General features: G+C 38.2%; 1 protein-coding gene across 1 annotated transcript; it reads right to left on the reverse strand.

Annotated features, from left to right (window-relative positions):
- Window positions 1-332: 332 nt before the first annotated feature.
- LOC145092054 (F-box protein At1g67340-like) lies at window positions 333-1991 on the reverse strand. The gene is made up of 3 exons (XM_079029944.1): window positions 1683-1991; window positions 1399-1561; window positions 333-1315 (listed from the first exon to the last, which is right to left on the reverse strand). Exons 1-3 carry the CDS (start codon window positions 1919-1921, stop codon window positions 587-589), a joined length of 1131 nt encoding a protein of 376 aa, XP_078886070.1. The 5' UTR covers window positions 1922-1991; the 3' UTR covers window positions 333-586.
- Between the last annotated feature and the right edge of the window lie 17484 nt (window positions 1992-19475).

Consider the following 19475-nt stretch of genomic DNA (forward strand, 5'->3'; position numbering starts at 1 on the left):
TCGTTATTTCATTTATATAAACAATATTTTTTTAGCATATAAACCATACTAAATGTGATAAGAACATTATGGTAAGTTAACATTTACATTTTAATTGTACCATAATTACTATGCTATAAGAAGGAAAACGGATATTAATTTTAAATATCATAACTTTTTTTTTACTATACTTTGCTATTATTACATTTAAATTCAATTGTTGATTTAACAGAAAATATTAAATGCGATTTCCTTCGGCATTCATATATACCAACTTTTTTTAGAAACAAAATCTCTACTAAATTTGTTGATGCAATAGATTTGCTTGTGAGATACCTTTTATTATTCACAAATTAAATGACTAAATATATATTTATTTAAATCTTTTAATTAAAAAAGGGAGCTATACTATTACTAGCTATTCTCAATTTCTCATTGTGTACAAAATTGCTACCCTTCAACTAAACTAGATTCCGGCGACCAGAAAATGTAGGCTGATCTGTGGAAATTCCAGAACTGCCCTCAGCGGAACCTTTGTGTTTGACTTTTGACTGAATGGCCTCACCATTTCCGTTACATCCAGCTTCTCCGGCCACCGGTAATCGTTTCATCTCTGACCGACGTTATTCTCAACCCGATTAGGGTTGACATTACCTCCGCCGGCGATGACATTGTGAAACCTCATCAGCTGTCGACACTCCTTGTGGTGTCGCATTTTCCAGTCCTGTGCCTGACATGCTCGTGAACAGTAGTTCACGACACCACACGCCGCGCACCGGCGAAACTCCTGCATCCTCGTCTCCGGTCGACCGCAACCAGCATGAGAACATATGAGCAATTCCGGACTAGGTACCCGATTGGCGAACCAACTGGCAAGAAAACGGTTGGCCGGATGATATTCCGGAATGACGTTGCACCCGAAATCACTCAGTAACGGACACCCAGGGATCAGGGTGTTCCCACGGCGGATGAGGACCGGGTTCAGCTTCAGCCAGTCACCGGGAATTAATGTCGATGGGATTGTCGACCGAGCTACTGCTAGTTCACGGGCGTTAGCTTGAACGAGAAACCGCCGGCCTTCGGTTATGTTTTGAGTAACGCCGTAACCGTCTTGGAGACAATGGCCAAGTTCCCGGAGGGCGTCAATGTGACCGAGAAAAGCCGCACGGGCACATAGAGAAACGCCGCCGCCTAAGTCTTTTTTTGACTTCGAGCCGCCGCTACCGTTAAAATGGATGACGGCAAGTGAGTACAACGCCGGAGCGTGCGAACTCATCGCCGCCTTCGCCATAAGAGATGCTCCATTTTGCCAGTTTTGAAAACAGTAGAATCGAATCTGTGTTTCAAAATAACAAAACTAATCAATATTACAAACTGTTTATAGATTAAAATCAACACAAAACATGAAAAATGACCAACCATGCCCAGTGTGTAACAAGCTTCAACATTGCCGGCATCGGAACACCGTTTCAGAAACCGATGTGCAGATTCAGACCAATTCTTAGCTGTGACGCCAAATGTTTCTGCCGAAGCTTTTGATAACACAGACGAATCATACCCCAAACCTCTGAATCTCTTGCATCTGTTTCACAATATCAACACAAATTAAAGAATAAAAAAAAAAAAAAAAAAGACTTTTAAATGTCTTTCTCAATTGAAAATTTCAAAATACACACAAAGTCTTTCCAATTTCGATTCCTTACGTTGCTAAAACGGCCAGAAAGTCGGCCGGACAATCAGCTCTGGATCCGACGAATGTAAGAATAGAAAGAACGAGTTCGTCCGGCAGCCTATCAAAATTATCAACGCCACCAGACGACGGTTTCCCTCTTTTCCGGCAGTTCACCTTCCCTACTCCGGTCAAATCACGACCTTTTCTCTTCCGACCACTGATGTTATTGTTATCCTCCACCGGATACAAGTTCCCACTGCGAGTTCTCATTTTCGAAAATTTTCCGGCGAAAGAAACCCTTGAGAATCTGTAGTAAAACGACAGTGATTGGCGTTGAAACAAGGATTCGGTGACTTTATATAACGGCAGAGAATCGAATATCGTGTGTAAATTACCAAAAACACCCTGGGGCTTAACTCAGTTTTGTCTTTTTGTGTTTGTTGAAGAAGAAAAAATGGTTGTCAATCGGCGGTTTTAAAACTAAAATTAGAAAAGAAAAAATAGTAGTCAAGCGGCGTTGACTGGATCCATTGGTCCGTTACGAAGTTGTACCTGGTACGCTTTGTCTGCTTGTAAGACTACTGAAACAAATAGGCACAGAAGATAATGGGAAGAGATAAGGAAGTCAAATATCAGTCTTCGATTCCTCTTCTTTGTACAATTTCAAAAAAAAAAAAAAAAAAAAAAAAAGTTAATAAAAATGTATTTTTATGAGTTTTAAACCAACGCATTAAATAAAAATATTTATTACTCAAGTGTTATATTTTTATATTAATTACTTTATATACTAAACGTTAATATATATATATCTTATATTGTAAGTTTCAGATTTTCCTGTATAAGTTATTATTATAAAATTTGCAAATACAGTTCTTTGTAAAACGTAACTACGGGAGTTTGTTGATATGCGGTGGTCATACATGTGAAAACGTGAGACGAGTATTTTGGATTGCACAATACTCATGTGTGATGTATTAGATAAAAATATTTTAAATATATATAAAATTTAATCGTTAATTTAAATAAATATATGAAATTCTATCACCTTATAATTTATATTAATTTTATTTTAATTTGTATTCTAATATTATTAATTTAATGTAATTAAAGTGACAAATTTAAATTTTAAAATTTGAAATTAAAAATTAGTAAGTTGACAAGCGGCATACATTAATTATGAGGTATAATAGGATGACACATGACATAAGAATAATAAAATCTACATTAATTATGAGGCTTAATATGATGACACATGTCAAAAGGAGATTAAAATTATTCTTTTATTAGAATAAGGATATGTATATCGTTTCGCTTCTTGATGATTAAATTTTATATTATCTTCTTTTCATATTTAGTTTTTATTTTTGATTTTTAAAGTTTTTGTTTTTTAATTTTGATTTTAAATATTTTGTTTTATATATAATATTTGATACAAAATATATGAATGAATTGTTTTTTAAATGTCTTTTCATTGTTATAAGTTTTATTGAGTAATATATAACCAAATAAAAATATTTAAGGTAAAGTTGAAAAATAAATACTTCAAAAGTCAAAAGTGGATAATAAATAATGAAATCTCCGATAAAGTCATAATATTTTGAGTCAGTTTACGATTTAATCTCAACTTTTATCTTTTGAACAGAAAAGTCCCGATTATTTTATATATTGTCCAAATTAATGAAATGGTTCTTATTTTTTATCAATAGAAAATAAAAAACTACTGTATAAAATTAGATAACCAGGACTTTTCTGTTCAAAAAATAAATGTTGGAATTAAATGTAAATTAACCTAAAGTATTAGGATTTATCGGAGATTTCCCCAATAGATATAGGACATGTGGAGTAAAAGACATGAAAAACAACAATAATAACTTTATTGTTTTAACTACCGTCGATTAAATAACAGTTAGTTCTAAAAAAAATCAACTAACTTTACTAGGTTTTTATCACTAAAGCATCTCAAGGTATAAAATTATCTCATCTCATTCTCTAGATTGAATTAGTGTTTGAAACTCTATTTAAATCCGATTTTTTTTTTTGAAATTAGTTATTAAAATTGAATTCCTAGCTTAATCTAAGATGTCGTTTGGTTCGCTGGAATCCATTGGAATCAGATGAAATTGGAATCTAATTCCATCATTTTCCCTTGTTTGGTTCAATCTTTCAAAAGGAATTAGATTCCTAATTGAGTCAAATATTCCTTCCAACGAGGGAAAATAAACTCCATCCAAAAACTTAATGAATTAAAATTCCTTTCAAATAAGAATTTTTAAGGTTACCATATTACTCATTTTACTTTTAACACTACATATGAAACCTGTCTATCGCCGCGACCACCGCCACCTCCACCTCCTCCACCACCCACCACCACCGCTACACACCACCACCACCCACCATCACCACCAACGGTACCTCTGTTACCACTACCCTCCACCTACCAGTATCATCACCTCCACCACTGCCACCGCTACCCACCACCTTATCACCACTTCCTCCACCACCACAAATCACCACCGTTACCACCTGCTAGACACCACCTCTACCACCACCGCCACAACCACCCAAAACCAATACTATCATAATCACTATCCACCTCTACCGCCATCACCACCTCTACCACTACACTACCTTCCACCTCCACCACCGTGACCATACCATCACTGCCACCACCACCGTCATCACCTCCGCCACAAACACCAACACCTTCGCCACCATCTTCATCACCACCACCGTTACTACCACCATTTCCACCTCCATCACTACACCACCCACCACCTCCGCTATTACTCATGACTGGCACCATCACCATCATAATTACTAACATCACCATCGCCATCACCTCCGCCACTACCCACTATCACCTCCGTCGTCATCATCACCACTATTTCCACCATCAACATCATTGACACCGTCACCATCATTTACTAATTTTATAATTTGTATAATATATTTTTGCATATAATTTATAAAACGAAATAAAAAAGCAAAAAAAGAAAAAGAAAAAAGAAAATCTTGTTATTTTATATTATTTCAGTTCCATTTTCTGTCAACCAAACATAATATGGAATTGGATTCAAATTTCATTTATGTCAACCAACCAGAATATAGAATTGGATTGCAATTCCTGATAGATTCCAATTCCTTAACAAATTCCAATTCCATCAAAAACATTATGCGAAACAAACGCCACCTTAGGTTTTTCCATGAATCTAAGGTCCAATTTCCAATGTATTGGTTGTTTGGATTGATGAATTTAATTGAGTCATTAAACTCTAGTTTTTTTTAATAGAAACTTGAATTGCATCTTATACTTATACTTGTATGTATGTTTTGATATTAGTGACATGTAATGAAGCACCAATTTGTCACCATTTCTCCATTGGAATGGTGATTTCATTTCTAGATAATGAAACTTGGACTTGAATCCAAGCTGGTGATGATCTGTACATTAGTTATTAGAACTTGCACCTTAGATTAGATCATTGATCATGTATTCAAATTATTGATCCTACTTATGGAGTTGATTAATTAAAGTAATCATGATTCATTAGTAATTCCTTTAGACATTGTGGTGGTGATGGTTAGAATAGAGATTTCCTTTGGAATTCATTAATGGAAGTAAATGAAATGGTTTAAAAGAAGTTATGGCAACTAATGTTTTTAGAATCAAACAAATGAGTTTTCACAACAAATCATAAGAGAATGGATACATAAGATAAACTAAACAAACTATAAGAGCTCATTATCATCGTATATTTGTCAAGTGTCTTTATTCCATAGTTGGAATTAAGTGTATAATTACCTATAAATAGGAATGGATGACTCCATTATTAGAAATAAAGAAGCATAATCACTTATATGAAATAGAAGCATTAAACAAGTGTCCTAATAACAATATATGAATTTTAATTGTGGATTGGATTGCACCTATGGTTGACATTATTGGAGTTTATGTCTATAACCCCTATTAGTGAGATTTTAAGCATTATATGGACTTGGGATGTTTTAAAGGACTAGATGTATTACTTCATGAGTATGATAAAGTCTTTATTACATCTTACAAGTTATTAGCCTTGCAAGTTGGAATGCAAAAGACCTACAACATATAGACAAAGTGCAATGCTTAAAAGACAAAATCAGAAAATCTACACCTTTTGGGTTGTATAGGTTGTGCTGTAACTACTAAAATAAATAAGATAAATAATTTGTTATTTTATTTATTGATTAAATTCAAAATAAGTAAATAGAAAAGGTTATTTATTAAATTAAATTAAATATTTTATTTAATGTAGTCAAATTAATTAAGTATTGATTAATAAATTGACTGGATTAAGTTATTAAACTCTTTGGGATGAATAACATTTTTCTAGAACAAATATATATATCTTAAAAAGAATATCGTCCAAATCATATGGTTCAAGATAAACGGTTTATCTTTTATCACATTAATTTGATTTTTTCTTAAAGAATCCCATTGTGGTTAAAAAAACAAAGTCAAAATTTTATGATGATGACATTTTCATTAAATAGGTCGTTTTAATATCACTGTTTTATATTCTATGAATATGGGACATCATAAAATGTAGAAAATATGATAATTTTACGAAAAAAACCTATATGATTGTATTGCCCACAGATTCACGCTACTAAATTAAAATAGAATAAACATTAAAAAATGACATTTTTATAGAAGTTATTGAGAGTTGCGACTGCAACAACAAACAGAAGATTGTCCTTACAACCCGACAACTAAATACTGAAGTATTAAGCTAGTGGAAGTTATTGGCCGTTACCATACCCAAAGGAGAAGCTAATAAGATGTCATGGGAAGACTTCCTTGTGTAACTGAAAAGAGAGTACTGTTATGAGCAAGCCCTTCTGGAGATCAAAAATGAATTCTAGAATCCGAAGAAGGGCAACACGAGCTTCAGCGAGTATGCTGCAGCTTTTACTGAGAAGATGAATGTAACGCCCTGTTCCGAATCAATTCCTAATTTGAGGTTGTGGCCCTGAAGAGCGGTCATCATAAAGAGTAGGGCCTTTGAAAAGTTAAGATCTGGGCCCATTTGAATGTGGGTATGTAACGCCTGATTCATGGTACGCATTTTATTATAATTTATTCATTTTTGAAGAGCTACTCAACGAGTTGGGAGCCCCAAACTCGTCGAGTAGAAACAAGATTAGACGTGGGATTTAAGTCGCCCACTCGACAAGTTGAGAAGCCTTGACTCGACGAGTAGCGTTGTCAGGATGAAACCCTAATTTCAGGGTTTTGCACCATATTTAAGCATCTTAATCCCCATATTATGGCCTCATTTCCAGCCTCCAAGTCCCGAACCCTAATCCACGAAACCCTAGAGCTAAGTGTGAGCTTGTTAGCCATTTTTAAGTGATCTTTGTATGATTTGAAGCTTGTAGAAGAAGAATAACCTAGAGGATTCCAAGAGAAGATTGTAGATCCAAAATCAACATCTCATCCTCTTCCTTTTATAGTAAGCAAGCCTCAACCTTGCCTAATAGCTTGTTAGATCTCTTCTTTGTCACTTTATGGGGGTTTTTGGTCCAAGAAGCTTAGTCCTTGGGATATGGACATCCCAAGTGACCAACCTTTCAGATCTAGGGTCTAGAAGGGGTTTCATGGCATAAAGGTGCAAACTTTATGACCATGGAATCCCCATGCAAGCTTTAAGGTGTTATTATGGACTTTTAAGCCCCAAAAGGCCATGCAAGGAAGAAAAGTTAGGAGCTTTACGTGTTCAAATGATGTCTAAGGCCAAAATCTATGTTAGTATGCTTTAGTTTGGAGTATTATGGCTTTTAGACCAAGATCTTTGTCCTAGAGAACTAGGGTTTTAGCTAAACCCATTAAGAAGGACTAATAACGGGTAAAGTTGGAAACTTTACCCTTAAAAGGGCATTTCCAGTGTGTAGATGAAGTATGGAGCTTAGATCTGAAGAGTAGGGGCTTAATCCTTTAAGATGACCCAAACAGACTAAGGAACTCGGCGAGTCCAGAGAGGGACTCGACGAGTTGAGTCGTTTTGTCCCCATGTTGTACAAGGTAGAACTCGGCAAGATTGCGAAGGGACTCAACGAGTTAATTTGCCAAATCGCGACTATGAGTAGCCAGGGAACTCGACGCGTCAGGGGGATGACTTGACGAGTTGAATCATGATTTCAGGGTTTTTGATTCATAGAACTCGGTGAGTTGATGAGTCAACTCGGCGAGTTGGGTCAACCTAGGACGTTGACTTTGACCAGAGGTAAAATGGTCATTTTACCCTAAGAAGGATTATCAAATTTTGACTAAGTGTTATTGTGATAATGATAGTCGAAGATTTGTTAGAGCAGCCGTCAGAGATTCCTCACGAGAGACCTCACATCTAGCTTAAGAGGTGAGTTTTCCTCCAGTAGGAACATACTGAAGGCACCAAGGTTGACCTGATTATGTATGATAGTATGTTCCGGATTAAGGTCCGATGTCGGGGGGGGGGGGGGCGTATGTAGGTTTATATGTTTCCCAGATTTCGATCCGATGTCGGGGCGATACCTGAAGAATGTTAGTATGCTTGATGTTTTTGTGATTCTTGCATGTATATGTATTTGTATGTTTCCGGACTACGATCCGATGTCGGGCGGGGTCCGAGGAATATGTATATGTTATAGTTAAGTGGTTATCCTAATGTTATGTGTATTAGTATTTATGCTCGTATGTATGTCGAGCTTTGCTCGATGCCGGGCGAGGCCCGATGTCGGTCGGGGCCCGATGACAGATGCAGTCTGATGTTGGGCGGGGACCGAGGTAGAAAGGCTGGGCCCAATGTATGTTGTATGCGATTATGTGATTATGTGTATGGTATGTGGTAATTTGGGGAGACTCACTAAGCTTCATGCTTACAATTTTCAGTTTTGGTTTCAGGTACTTCCGATAGTAAGGGGAAGAGCTTGGGATGAGTGCATGGCACACACCACAATTTTTAGCCTGGGAGGATTCACTCTGGTATTTTGATTTATGATTTGGATACAGTTTTTTGACATGATATTATGAGATAGATTTATGAGTTTTATATGATGATGACTATGGTTTTCTTAATAATTAAAAACGAAATTTTTGGATCGTGTTTTTGGGATGTTTCAAGTTGGTATCAGAGCCTTGGTTTGAGGGATTCGGTCACACTCTCAGGTGTGTTTGAACTCAAACTATGGAATTGGTATGAAAATTTTCAAAAGAAAATCATTTTTGTAAAAAGAACTTTGAAAAGAGAAAAGGGTGTGGTGCATGCAATCAGCCAAGCTCAAGTAAGTACTCCCAAATTACCCATACAAGTTATGTTATGATATGATTATGAGAAATGCATGCCAAATTAGGAATAAGGATCTAGCAAGGATGCATTATGTGCCTGTTGTATGTGTATCAGCTTAATGAGAACTGCATGCTAGATTAGGGCTAAGGATCTAGGAAGGATGCGTTATAGACCTGTTATATGTATCTCAGCTTTATGAACTACATGCTAGTATAAATTAGGCAAGGATGGACTGAATGAGATATGCTTGATTATGTTTTCTCAATGCTCGAATGTTGCTTGCTTTGTGCTTTTAGGAGTTCTACTTATCTTTTACTAACTAGTAAAGGAATATGTTAAGTTACATATTGCCAGGACTAAATAATTTCAGAAGGTTAGGTCTATCTCTCTTGCGCAGCTCTTGTCTGAGTCCAACCCTTGTAGGGTAGGACCTCTCATTCAAAGAATTATCTAGTCTTAGTAATATGTAATAGTATTCACGGGCTAGTTAGGCGAGATAGCAGGGACTTCTTATGCAACTGATGGCGGAGAGTGGGTCGGTGATTACCCTAGGGCAAGCCTAGGATGAGATTAGCGCATGAAGCAGTAGTAGTAGAAGGGACTTTGTGGAGTCAAGGCAATTCTTGAGGAATGTACGGATAGATGTGGAAGGTAGTATGGGCTCGTACTACTGAAACTAGAGGATCCGTACTCGAATCAAGGAAGGATGAGATGAACTCAGGAAACTTGTAGTATGTGAGATCCCTTGAGTTATGATGTGTATACTGATGTTTGTTATAATGTATTTTCAGTATGGTGACATTACGCACTAGGCCAGTCGGTGGTTTGGGTGCCAGTGAGGGATCAGGCTCGGGCTCTGGAGCCGAGTAGCTAGACGAGCAGAAGATGGATTTCATTTCGTCTGAGGTCACATGCAGTGTTATGGACCAGACTCATGTGATCTTCGACACAATCAAGGAGGGTATTTTAGAGCTGTTGGGTGAGAGTTAGAGTGCATTTCGCACGAAGGTGGCAGCCATGATGGGTTCGCACACACTGACATTCAGGGAGTTCAGAGCATGTGGAGCTCCCGACTATCATGGGGCTCGGGACTCCATTGCTAGCACTAGATGGTTGGCTGATGTCGCCAATGCTTTTTGTACCAGCAGATGTCCCGAGGGGGACAAGGTTCGACTTACTTCCTGCCTTATGAAGGACAGGACACGAGACTGGTGGGAGGAGGTCGGAAGAGCCATTGGAGATAATGTAGTTCTAGATGCGACGACTTGGAGTGATTTCTCGGCCAGGTTCAGGGCCGAGTTTGCACCTGTGATAGAGGTGCAACAGCTTGAGAGGGCCTTTCTCGTTTTACAGTACGTGGCGGACGAGGAGATGAAAATGGCCCGTTACATGAGATGCTGCAGAGTGATATCCGCCAGTCTGTGAGCCGAGGTGGCTGCACTCGCTCCTGCAATGTTGAGGATTACAGATGGCCGTCAGGGCCGGGAAGAGGCACCTACGACGAGGAGTAGGGCTTTTTAGCTTACTACAGAGGAGGTACATGTTGCTCCCGATGTTGTGACGGGTATGTATTCTCTCCTAATCTCTTTATTTGTATTAATTATTGCTTATGTTTACTTGTTTTGTTATAGGATCGTTCTTAGTGAACGATATATCAGCTTTGGTAATGTTTGATTCAGGGGATACCCGATCTTTTGTGTCGCTCGTGTTCAACAAGCGATTCATAGGGGTTCCGAGGGAGCTGGATTTCCCACTTGATGTGGAGATAGCAGATGATAGGACTGTTCGGGTTGCGAGGGTGCATCGGGGATGCACACTACAGTTGTTCGATGAGCAGTTTTCTGTGGATTTGGTTCCTATTCCCATGCGAGGGAATAAGGTTATAGTGGGTATGGACTGGTTGAGCCCCAATTGGGCAGTAATCGACTGCGAGCAGCAGCTAGTTAGGGTTCAGACTCCTAGTAGGGGAGGGTTAGTGATCCAAGGTAAAAGGCCGCAACTTGGACCGACTGTGTATTCAGCAGCGAGAGCGAGGCGCTACTTTCAGCAGGGTTGCGCAGGGTTTGTCGCCTATGTTATGGATACCCAGGATAAGGGTAAGGCGACAATGGATGATGTACCGGTCGTGCTAGAGTACCCGGATGTATTCCCAAAGGATTTGCATGGGATACCTCCAGAGAGACAAGTTGAGTTCAGGATTGACCTAGTCCATGGTGCGGCTTCAATAGCCAAGGAACCATATTGGTTGAATCCTCTTGAGATGCAAGAGTTGTCTACATAGCTGCAAGAGCTGCTAGACAAGGGATTTTATCAGGCCGAGTAGTTCTCCATGGGGAGCCCCGATCCTGTTTGTGAAGAAGAAGAACGAGTCACATCGCATGTGTATAAACTACCGGGAGCTGAATAAGGTAACGGTGAAGAAACATTATCCCCTCCCGAGGATTGATGACTTGTTTGACTAGCTACAGGTCACATCTTGGTTCTCTAATATTGATTTGCGACTGGGTTATCACCAGATGGGAGTCAGGGACGAGGATGTGTAGAAGACAACTTTTAGGACTCACTATTGTCACTATGAGTGTGTGGTGATGCCGTTTGGGCTCACCAATGCTCCAGCCGCGTTCATGGATCTCATGAAACGCGTGTGCAAAACAATGTTGGATCGGTCCGTGATAGTCTTCATCGATGACATCTTGGTTTAATCCAAGACTCAGGAACAACATGAGGAGCACCTAAGGGAGGTGCTGGAGACACTGGGGAGGGAGAGACTTTTTGCAAAGTTCTCCAAGTGTGAGTTCTGGTTGCACGAGGTGCAGTTTCTGGGGCACTTTGTTAACTAGAAAGGTATTTTGGTCGATCCGACCAAGATAGAGGTCGTGATGCAGTGGGAGGTTCCGAGGTCTCCATATGAGATTCGGAGTTTTCTTGATCTAGCGGGTTATTACTGAAGATTTATCCAGGACTTCTCCAAGATCATTGTTTCTTTGACCTGACCGACCAAGAAGTCGGTGACATTTTGCTGGGGGCCTGAGCAGCAGGCAGCCTTTGAGACTCTTAGACATCGTTTATGAGAGGCACCGATTTTGACATTTCCGGAGGGAGTTGATGACTTCGTGGTTGGTCACATAAGTGACAAGATGCACGAGGGGGCGTGCAGGGCAGGGAGTTCGGGTTGTTTCAAGTGCAGACGAATTGGTTACATGAGCAGGAATTATACAACTACCACCACCACCACAACAGTTTCTGTTCTGATTTTCTTTCAGTGCAATTAGAGGGGCCACAAAAAGGCCTAGTGTCCGAGTTTAGCAGAAGCATGATACGTGGTTAAACTCACTCCTGCCACGTTGAGGATTACAGATGGCCGTCAGGGCCGGGAAGAGGCGCCTACGGTGAGGAGCATAGCGTTTCAGCTTACTACAGAGGAGACACGTGCTACTCCTGATGTTGGGACGGGTATGCATTCTCTCCTTATCTCTTTATTTGTATTGATTATTGATTATGTTTACTTGTTTTGTTATAGGATCGTTCTTAGTGAACGGTATATCACCTTTGGTATTGTTTGATTCGGAGGCTACCCGATCTTTTGTGTCGCTCGCGCTCAGCAAGCGATTCGTAGGGGCTCTGGGGGAGATGGATTGCCCACTTGATGTGGAGATAGCAGATGACAGGACTGTTCGGGTTATAGCAGATACCATACACGTCGGGCTGGGTATTTACCCTAAATGGAGGAGCGGTAACATGGAAAAGTTCCAAGAAGGAGACCGTAGCTGATTCAACATGCGAATCAGAGTACATAGGAGTAAGCGAAGCATTGAATGAGGCGATATGGTTGAAGAACTTCATCGGAGACCTTGGAGTTGTACCAGCCATAAAGGAGTCTATGGAGATTTTCTACGATAATGAAGGCGCGGTTGCCTTGACCAAGAAACCACGGGATCATGGGAGATCCAGACACATCAACAGAAAATACCACCTCATCAGACATTGGGTAGAAGAAGGACTCCTCGTTGTAAAGAGGGTATCGTCAGAAGAGAACCCTGCAGATCCCCTCACAACGGGTCTGAGTAGGATTAAGCCCGTTCAGCATGCGAGGAGCATCGGTCTGAAGGACGATATTAGTTTTAGTGATTAGATAGATATTTTAGAAACTTGTAATAGATAAATGTAATTGACATTTGATGACTAATTAATAGAGATTTATTTTTGGGTAATGTTTACCATCTTGTGTCAATTGTTTACTATTGTTTCTCTTTTGCATGTTTTACTTCCTGAATAATTAGATTGTTCAAATTATCCACATTCAATCACACTTTGGAAGTAAGTGGTGAATTAAGACAGTCACCAATGCTCCAGCCGCATTCAATCACACTTTGTTCAAATTGTTCAAATTATCCACATAGCAAACGTTTCCTGCAATGTTCATGAGTACTCCTGAAATAGGATTTGAGTATTGGATTAAACCCACGCTCATTTGAATTACTTCATGGAATTTATCATGAGTAATTGTGAGACGATAATATCAAATAATCTTTAAACCGAGATATATGAATTGTTGTTTACGAGTTGGTTGTGCTTTGATAATGCGTAAATGCATCAGTAACGTGATGTTATAAACCGTATTGTTATGTATGATTTGATGAGTAAATAGTACAAGCATAAAAGTTAAAGTTTATCTGTTCCTTTTATCCCAAGGAGTAAAATCGATATCTTGGGCCCCTCGATGACTTTGTATTGAATTATGTGTCGGGCTCGGTCAGGACTGAATTGATGTGTTCAATTAAGTTTGTTGTCAAACAAATCTGAAATCGGGAAACAAACTGTTGGACATTGAAAATGACTATGTTCCATGTCTTTGTCCACATGATATCTTGTATAAAGGAGGATTATATGACCCCTTATCTAAAGGACGCGTCATTGACTAGGTCAGAGTTTGCCAACGACTTTTGAAAGCTACTATTGCTAATTAGATTCTGAAGTCGTGCTTGCAATTATACTTATTAGACATATCCAAGTGGGAGACTATCAAATTGTGTGTCTAAGCCCATAAATATAATTGGTATGTACTTGATTTGATAGTAGCATGGTCCTTTGGGGTTGCCTTCACCAAAGCAACTTGACATGAAGATTTTTGGAGAAAGTGGTTAATAAATGATTTATTATTATATTATAAAAATATTATATTAATTTGAAATCATATTATTTAATTAGTATTTAATCAGAATTAATTTGATATTAATTTTGGGATTAAAGGAACTAATTAAAAGCACGGGGACTGGTTTTGCAAATCAATGATAGTTGTAGAGTTGGGCTGATGGACTCCTTTAGAAGGGAGTGGACGAAATCTATAGGAGGCCCTATAGAATTTTGCCCAAGGCTTTTATTGTGGAGGTCCATGGACTGCTTAAGGCCTAAGTAAGGAAATTAGGGTTTCCACCTGAAAACCCTAGCAGCCTTAGCTATATAAAGACCCCCTAGCATATGATTTTCGGCCATTATGCTTTCTTAGGTAATCCTAGCCTATTTTCATAGTGTATTACCTCCTCTCTCATTCATCCTTTGCTATTGGTGTTTGTGACTCCATTAGAGGTGCAACACTTGAGGCACTAAGCTTTCAAGAGTCAAGATCATCCAAGGAATTCTTGTTATTACTAGATAGCAAGCAAGGTAATCTTATAACCCTAGTTTTCATATGGATTTCGAAATTGTATGCTAGTATTAGGGTTATTGCTTTGGAATTTCTATTTTCATGCATAACTAGTGAAAAACTTAGATCCAAAGCATTTAGGGTTGCATGATCACATAGGAATGTAGATATGCTCAAAACCCATCATTTATGACATCCCAAGCTTTTATAAATCAATGAAAAACATTTATTCAGAAATACTTTTACGGGACCAATTCCGCATTTATAAATAAACTCTGTTTTAAATAAGCATAAATAAAACAGTTTTTCTAGCCGAGAAAATTAGGGATGTCACAGTTAGTATCAGAGCATTAGCTTAAGCGAACTAGGAATATTTGAGGATTTCTAGAATTAAAATTAGAATCTTAAGCAATGATTGTGAGACGAGTGCCTATTTTATTTTAGGTTGTATACCTAAATTGACACAAGCACTAGCTTACCTTAGGATAAAATATCTAATTTTCTGTTATATGTTAAATGATTTATTGCATGCTTTAGCTTGCCTAAATTTCTGTTACTTAATTAGATCTAAGGTCTGTTGCCGGCCTTGATTAGGAAATTTTATGTGTTCAGGCTTCTAAACGTTTAATTACAGTATTAGATCTGGCATATAACTTTTCGTAGCGATAAGGAAGATTATGCGTCTAAAACATAATTAAAACCGTCCCTATCTATATTCTCGTCTCAATACAGTGAACATCTGCTTTGGTGTATACAATGTCATGGTGAGAACACATAGTGGATTTGGAAAAAGTAATGAAAACCAATAGCCTGAGCCTCGTATAGTCGAGTGTGTACCAAAGGCAATACCTTCACACAGACCAATCACAATGCCAATGATACAAGCAATGTTAGCTCGTCATATGCAAGAGACAAGGCGTTTATTTCTTGGGAATAGGGATGAACCTACTGTATCCACCATTCAACATGAGCTGGAAGAGGAATTACAATTGAACTATTAGGCAGACTAAGCCCCAAGTAACAAGGAAGAACAATCATGATGATAGGATTGAGAGAAATGTATGTAAGTATAAGGATATCATGGCTGCCAAAACAACTAGTCTTTCTAGAACCCAAACACTAGTAGAAGTCATGGACTGGATCTCCAAGATGGAGATGGTGTTTGAGAGTTATGATTGCAACAATAAATAAAGGATTGTCCTTGTAGTCCAATAGCAAAAGACTGAAGTATTGAGCTAGTGGATGTTATTAGTTGATACCATGTCTAAAGGAGAATCTAGTAAGATGTCATGGGACGACTTCCTTCTGCAACTGAAAAAGGGAGTATTGTTCTGAGTAAGGCCTTATGAAGATCAACAATAAATTCTAGAATCTGAAGAAGGGCAAGACGAGCGTTAGCGTGTATGCTGCATCTTTTACTGAGAAGATGAAGCTAGCCCCTTAGTTCCTACCAAACTTTCCAAGGTATATCAGTTTGTCGGACACTCAGCTGCAGGGCTTCATCAGGATACTAAAACTAGGGGAAAATGGATAATAATCGAAGAATATAAAGATAGAATTGTGTGGAGGGATGAGAAAATTGACAGGGAGTGAAGCTATATGGCTAATTTCTTTAGTGCGCGCCAAACACTTCAATCCACATGTTGACCGACATGTGTCCAATTCTGGCTGGAGCCACGTCACCCCCTTCTAGAGGATATGCTCATCGTGAACATGTGTGTGACGAATTTTTTTAGAATTTCAAAATTACATAAATTCTTCATAAGGACTCCGTTCGACGTACTTTATATCCACGCATAGCTATCGGTGAGATCTACAACATTCATTTAGACTCCGTCAGCTAGTTTTGAATTTATTTATTTCACACATGCTTAGACTGTTAAAGTTAGTTTAAAATGCATAACTTTGTCATCCGACGTCCTTTTTCAACTGCCTTTATATTTTTTTTTAACTCTTATCAATGAGATCTTTAACTCTCGTTTGATCATTTCGGCTGAAAATCAACCGATCTAAATTTCGATTTTTGAGTTGTATATTAATACACTGAATCTTAGAAAAGTCATAACTTCATCTAATGAAGTTGGATTTGGACGTTCTCTATATACACACTCTGGATTTAACGAATACTATGACTTATGTTTAGATTGCTAAGGATAAAAAACCATCTATCTCCGATTCACTATTTACGATATCTGTAGCCGTATCAGGTCGAACGCGAAACTTCAACGAATCATAACTCCTTCATTATAAGTCAGATTTAAGCGTTCCTTATATCTCCAAAATCCATGTCACAATTACTTTAATTTTCATCAAGGTTATTTGTCCAAATTATTCTATTTAGATGTGTGTTTTATTGTTATTTTATGATATTGCTATAAGCATGCACATAATTACACCTAAATTACAAAGTACTCAAATAATTCCTTCAAAATAGGTTTTGATTGTTGAACCTAACTATTACATCATATGATTAATGCCCAGTGGGAAATGCAGGTGTAACGTCCCAAAATTCATAAACCAAAATTTTTTGTTTTCACATTAAAGAAAACATCAACGAAACATGTTTATCAAAACTAAAGGGGAAATCATAATGTATTCATAATCATCCAAAACACATCAGAATTGAATAAGTGAAAAGTCATTGTGCGTGCAATGCTATCATCCCGAGCTCTTCCTATTCGATTCGGAAGTACCTGAAACTTAAAGTGAAAACCATAATCACGAAGCTTAGTGAGTTCCCCAAAATACCGCATACCATACATATATGTCAGCTCAAGGTTGTGCTGGGTCTATTTCACCCCCATGTCTATTTCACCCATGAGTCTATTTTAACTCAAATGTCAACTCGAGGGTGTACCGGGTCTATTTCACCCCTGGGTCTCTTTCACCCCCGAGTCTATTTCAACTCATACGTCAGCACAAGGATGTAGCGGGTCTATTCACCCTACATACATATAGAAAACAGGAACACATGCATACAACACATACATCAGGACTCACAAAGACTACAAGCACATTAATATCCTAGTGTTCTATAGTATAGTGAGCAAACTCATCTCAGTATGCTGTCAATCAATAAATGTTCGGGCTGCTGAACTGGAGAATCCCCGCACTAACCAAAAAAATAGAATCCCAATTAATAATTGGGTCATATTCCATAACCAGGAATCTAGTTCATTGGTCCAACACCTAAGGTAAAAGACCATTTTACACTTTCCTCACTAGACCTAATATTCAAGGCTCCAACTCAATGGTATCAAAAGCTAACAGTGGCCCAATTTCCTAAAGATTACCTAAAGCCCAATATAGGCCCAAATCCAAGAAGGTATAAAGCCTAACAATGGCCCAAATTCAGAAAAGCTAATGGCCCATCAACACCCAAAACCCTAGTAGCCCAAATATGGCCCAAACCATAAAGCCCAATACTAGGCATGGTAGACTACGCGTACCAGACATACACCCGACGTACTAGGCAACATGCCTGATCGAGGACTCGAACACATACACTTACATATGCCCAACGTATGTGCCCATTAAGCACTTTTTTCTTTAAGCACTTAATTCTTGCAACCAGACGTCCAAACTTCATATCCAAGCCTTGTAGAATGTCTTAATTCATAATGTCATTAACTTGAAACCTTTACTTGGCTCAAATGAACTAAAACCCTAGATTTAGCATTCTACTTTCACCAGATGGACATAAGCACATGCATGGTTGGTCCACAATCATTAAGATGTTATCTTTATGGACTAGGGACCTCAGAAACTTCAAGAGAAGCAACTCCTAACTTCTAGAGTGGAAGAAACCCACTAGATCTCATTCATGGGACCAAAAGTGACCAAAACTCCATAAAGACTAGATCTAAGAATATAATGAGCAAGTTCCAAGCTTTATACCTCAATGAAGCTAGAAATGATGAGTAGAATTTGGATCTACAAGCTCTCCTTTGATAAATGCTCCTTCTTCAAATCTCTTCTTCCTCAAAGCTCACCAACACACACTAAAACACAGACAAGGAGGGTCAAATCTTATTTAAAGGTGATAGGGTTTCTAAATGGGGCTCAAAGAGTAATAGAGGCTGAAAAATGAGGGAATCGTGGGTCTTAATGTTGCTTAAAAAGGGTTCAAACCCTAAAAAATTAAGGTTTGTCCCCTAGGTGCGTACGCCCAACATACTCCTAATTTCTGAAAATGGAAATAATGCCCTCCTCCCCCATAGGGACCAAATTTGAAAGTTATTTACACATCAAGGGTAAAAAATGAAAAGTACATTGAATCAGGTGTTAGAGTTCGTCCCTACTTGAATTGGACTTCGTGCTTGAATTCTGTTGCCACAAATAACTTCGGGTAATACTCCTTCAACTCGTTTCAAGTATCCCACGTCCGTTCATGTAACGCCTGTGTTTCCAGGCTTGCCACTTTTAGCAATATAATAGTCTAGGTTAACCTTTGTAACCCGTTGTGAGATAATAATAATGTATTATTTGAGTATTATGTGTTTTGTGCTTAATTGCTTAATTATGTGGTTTGATTAATTAAGAATAAAAATAAGCGTCAAAATTTAAGTGTAAAATAAACTTAATATATTTGGTTACTGTTGTAGTAGTTGAAACGAGGTTTCCGAATATATATATATAGAACGCCCAAATCTGACTTCGTATGAGGAAGTTATGATTTATCGAAGTTCCGGCTTAGCGATATACAGCCTGTTTTACTCGATTTGAGATCGAGCGGTTGTTAGCCGAAGCAATCTAAATGAGAATCGAAGATCTCATTGTTGGTATTGAAACGATAAAAAGTTAGGCGAGAACGGACGTCAAACGAAGAAGTTATGAAATTATAACGAAAGTTTCTGTCCCGGCCTATTAAAAATAA

This window comes from Lactuca serriola, chromosome 3, assembly GCF_051521515.1.
Source record: "Lactuca serriola cultivar US96UC23 chromosome 3, Lser_US96UC23_V15, whole genome shotgun sequence".
NCBI classification, from domain to species: Eukaryota; Viridiplantae; Streptophyta; class Magnoliopsida; order Asterales; family Asteraceae; genus Lactuca; species Lactuca serriola.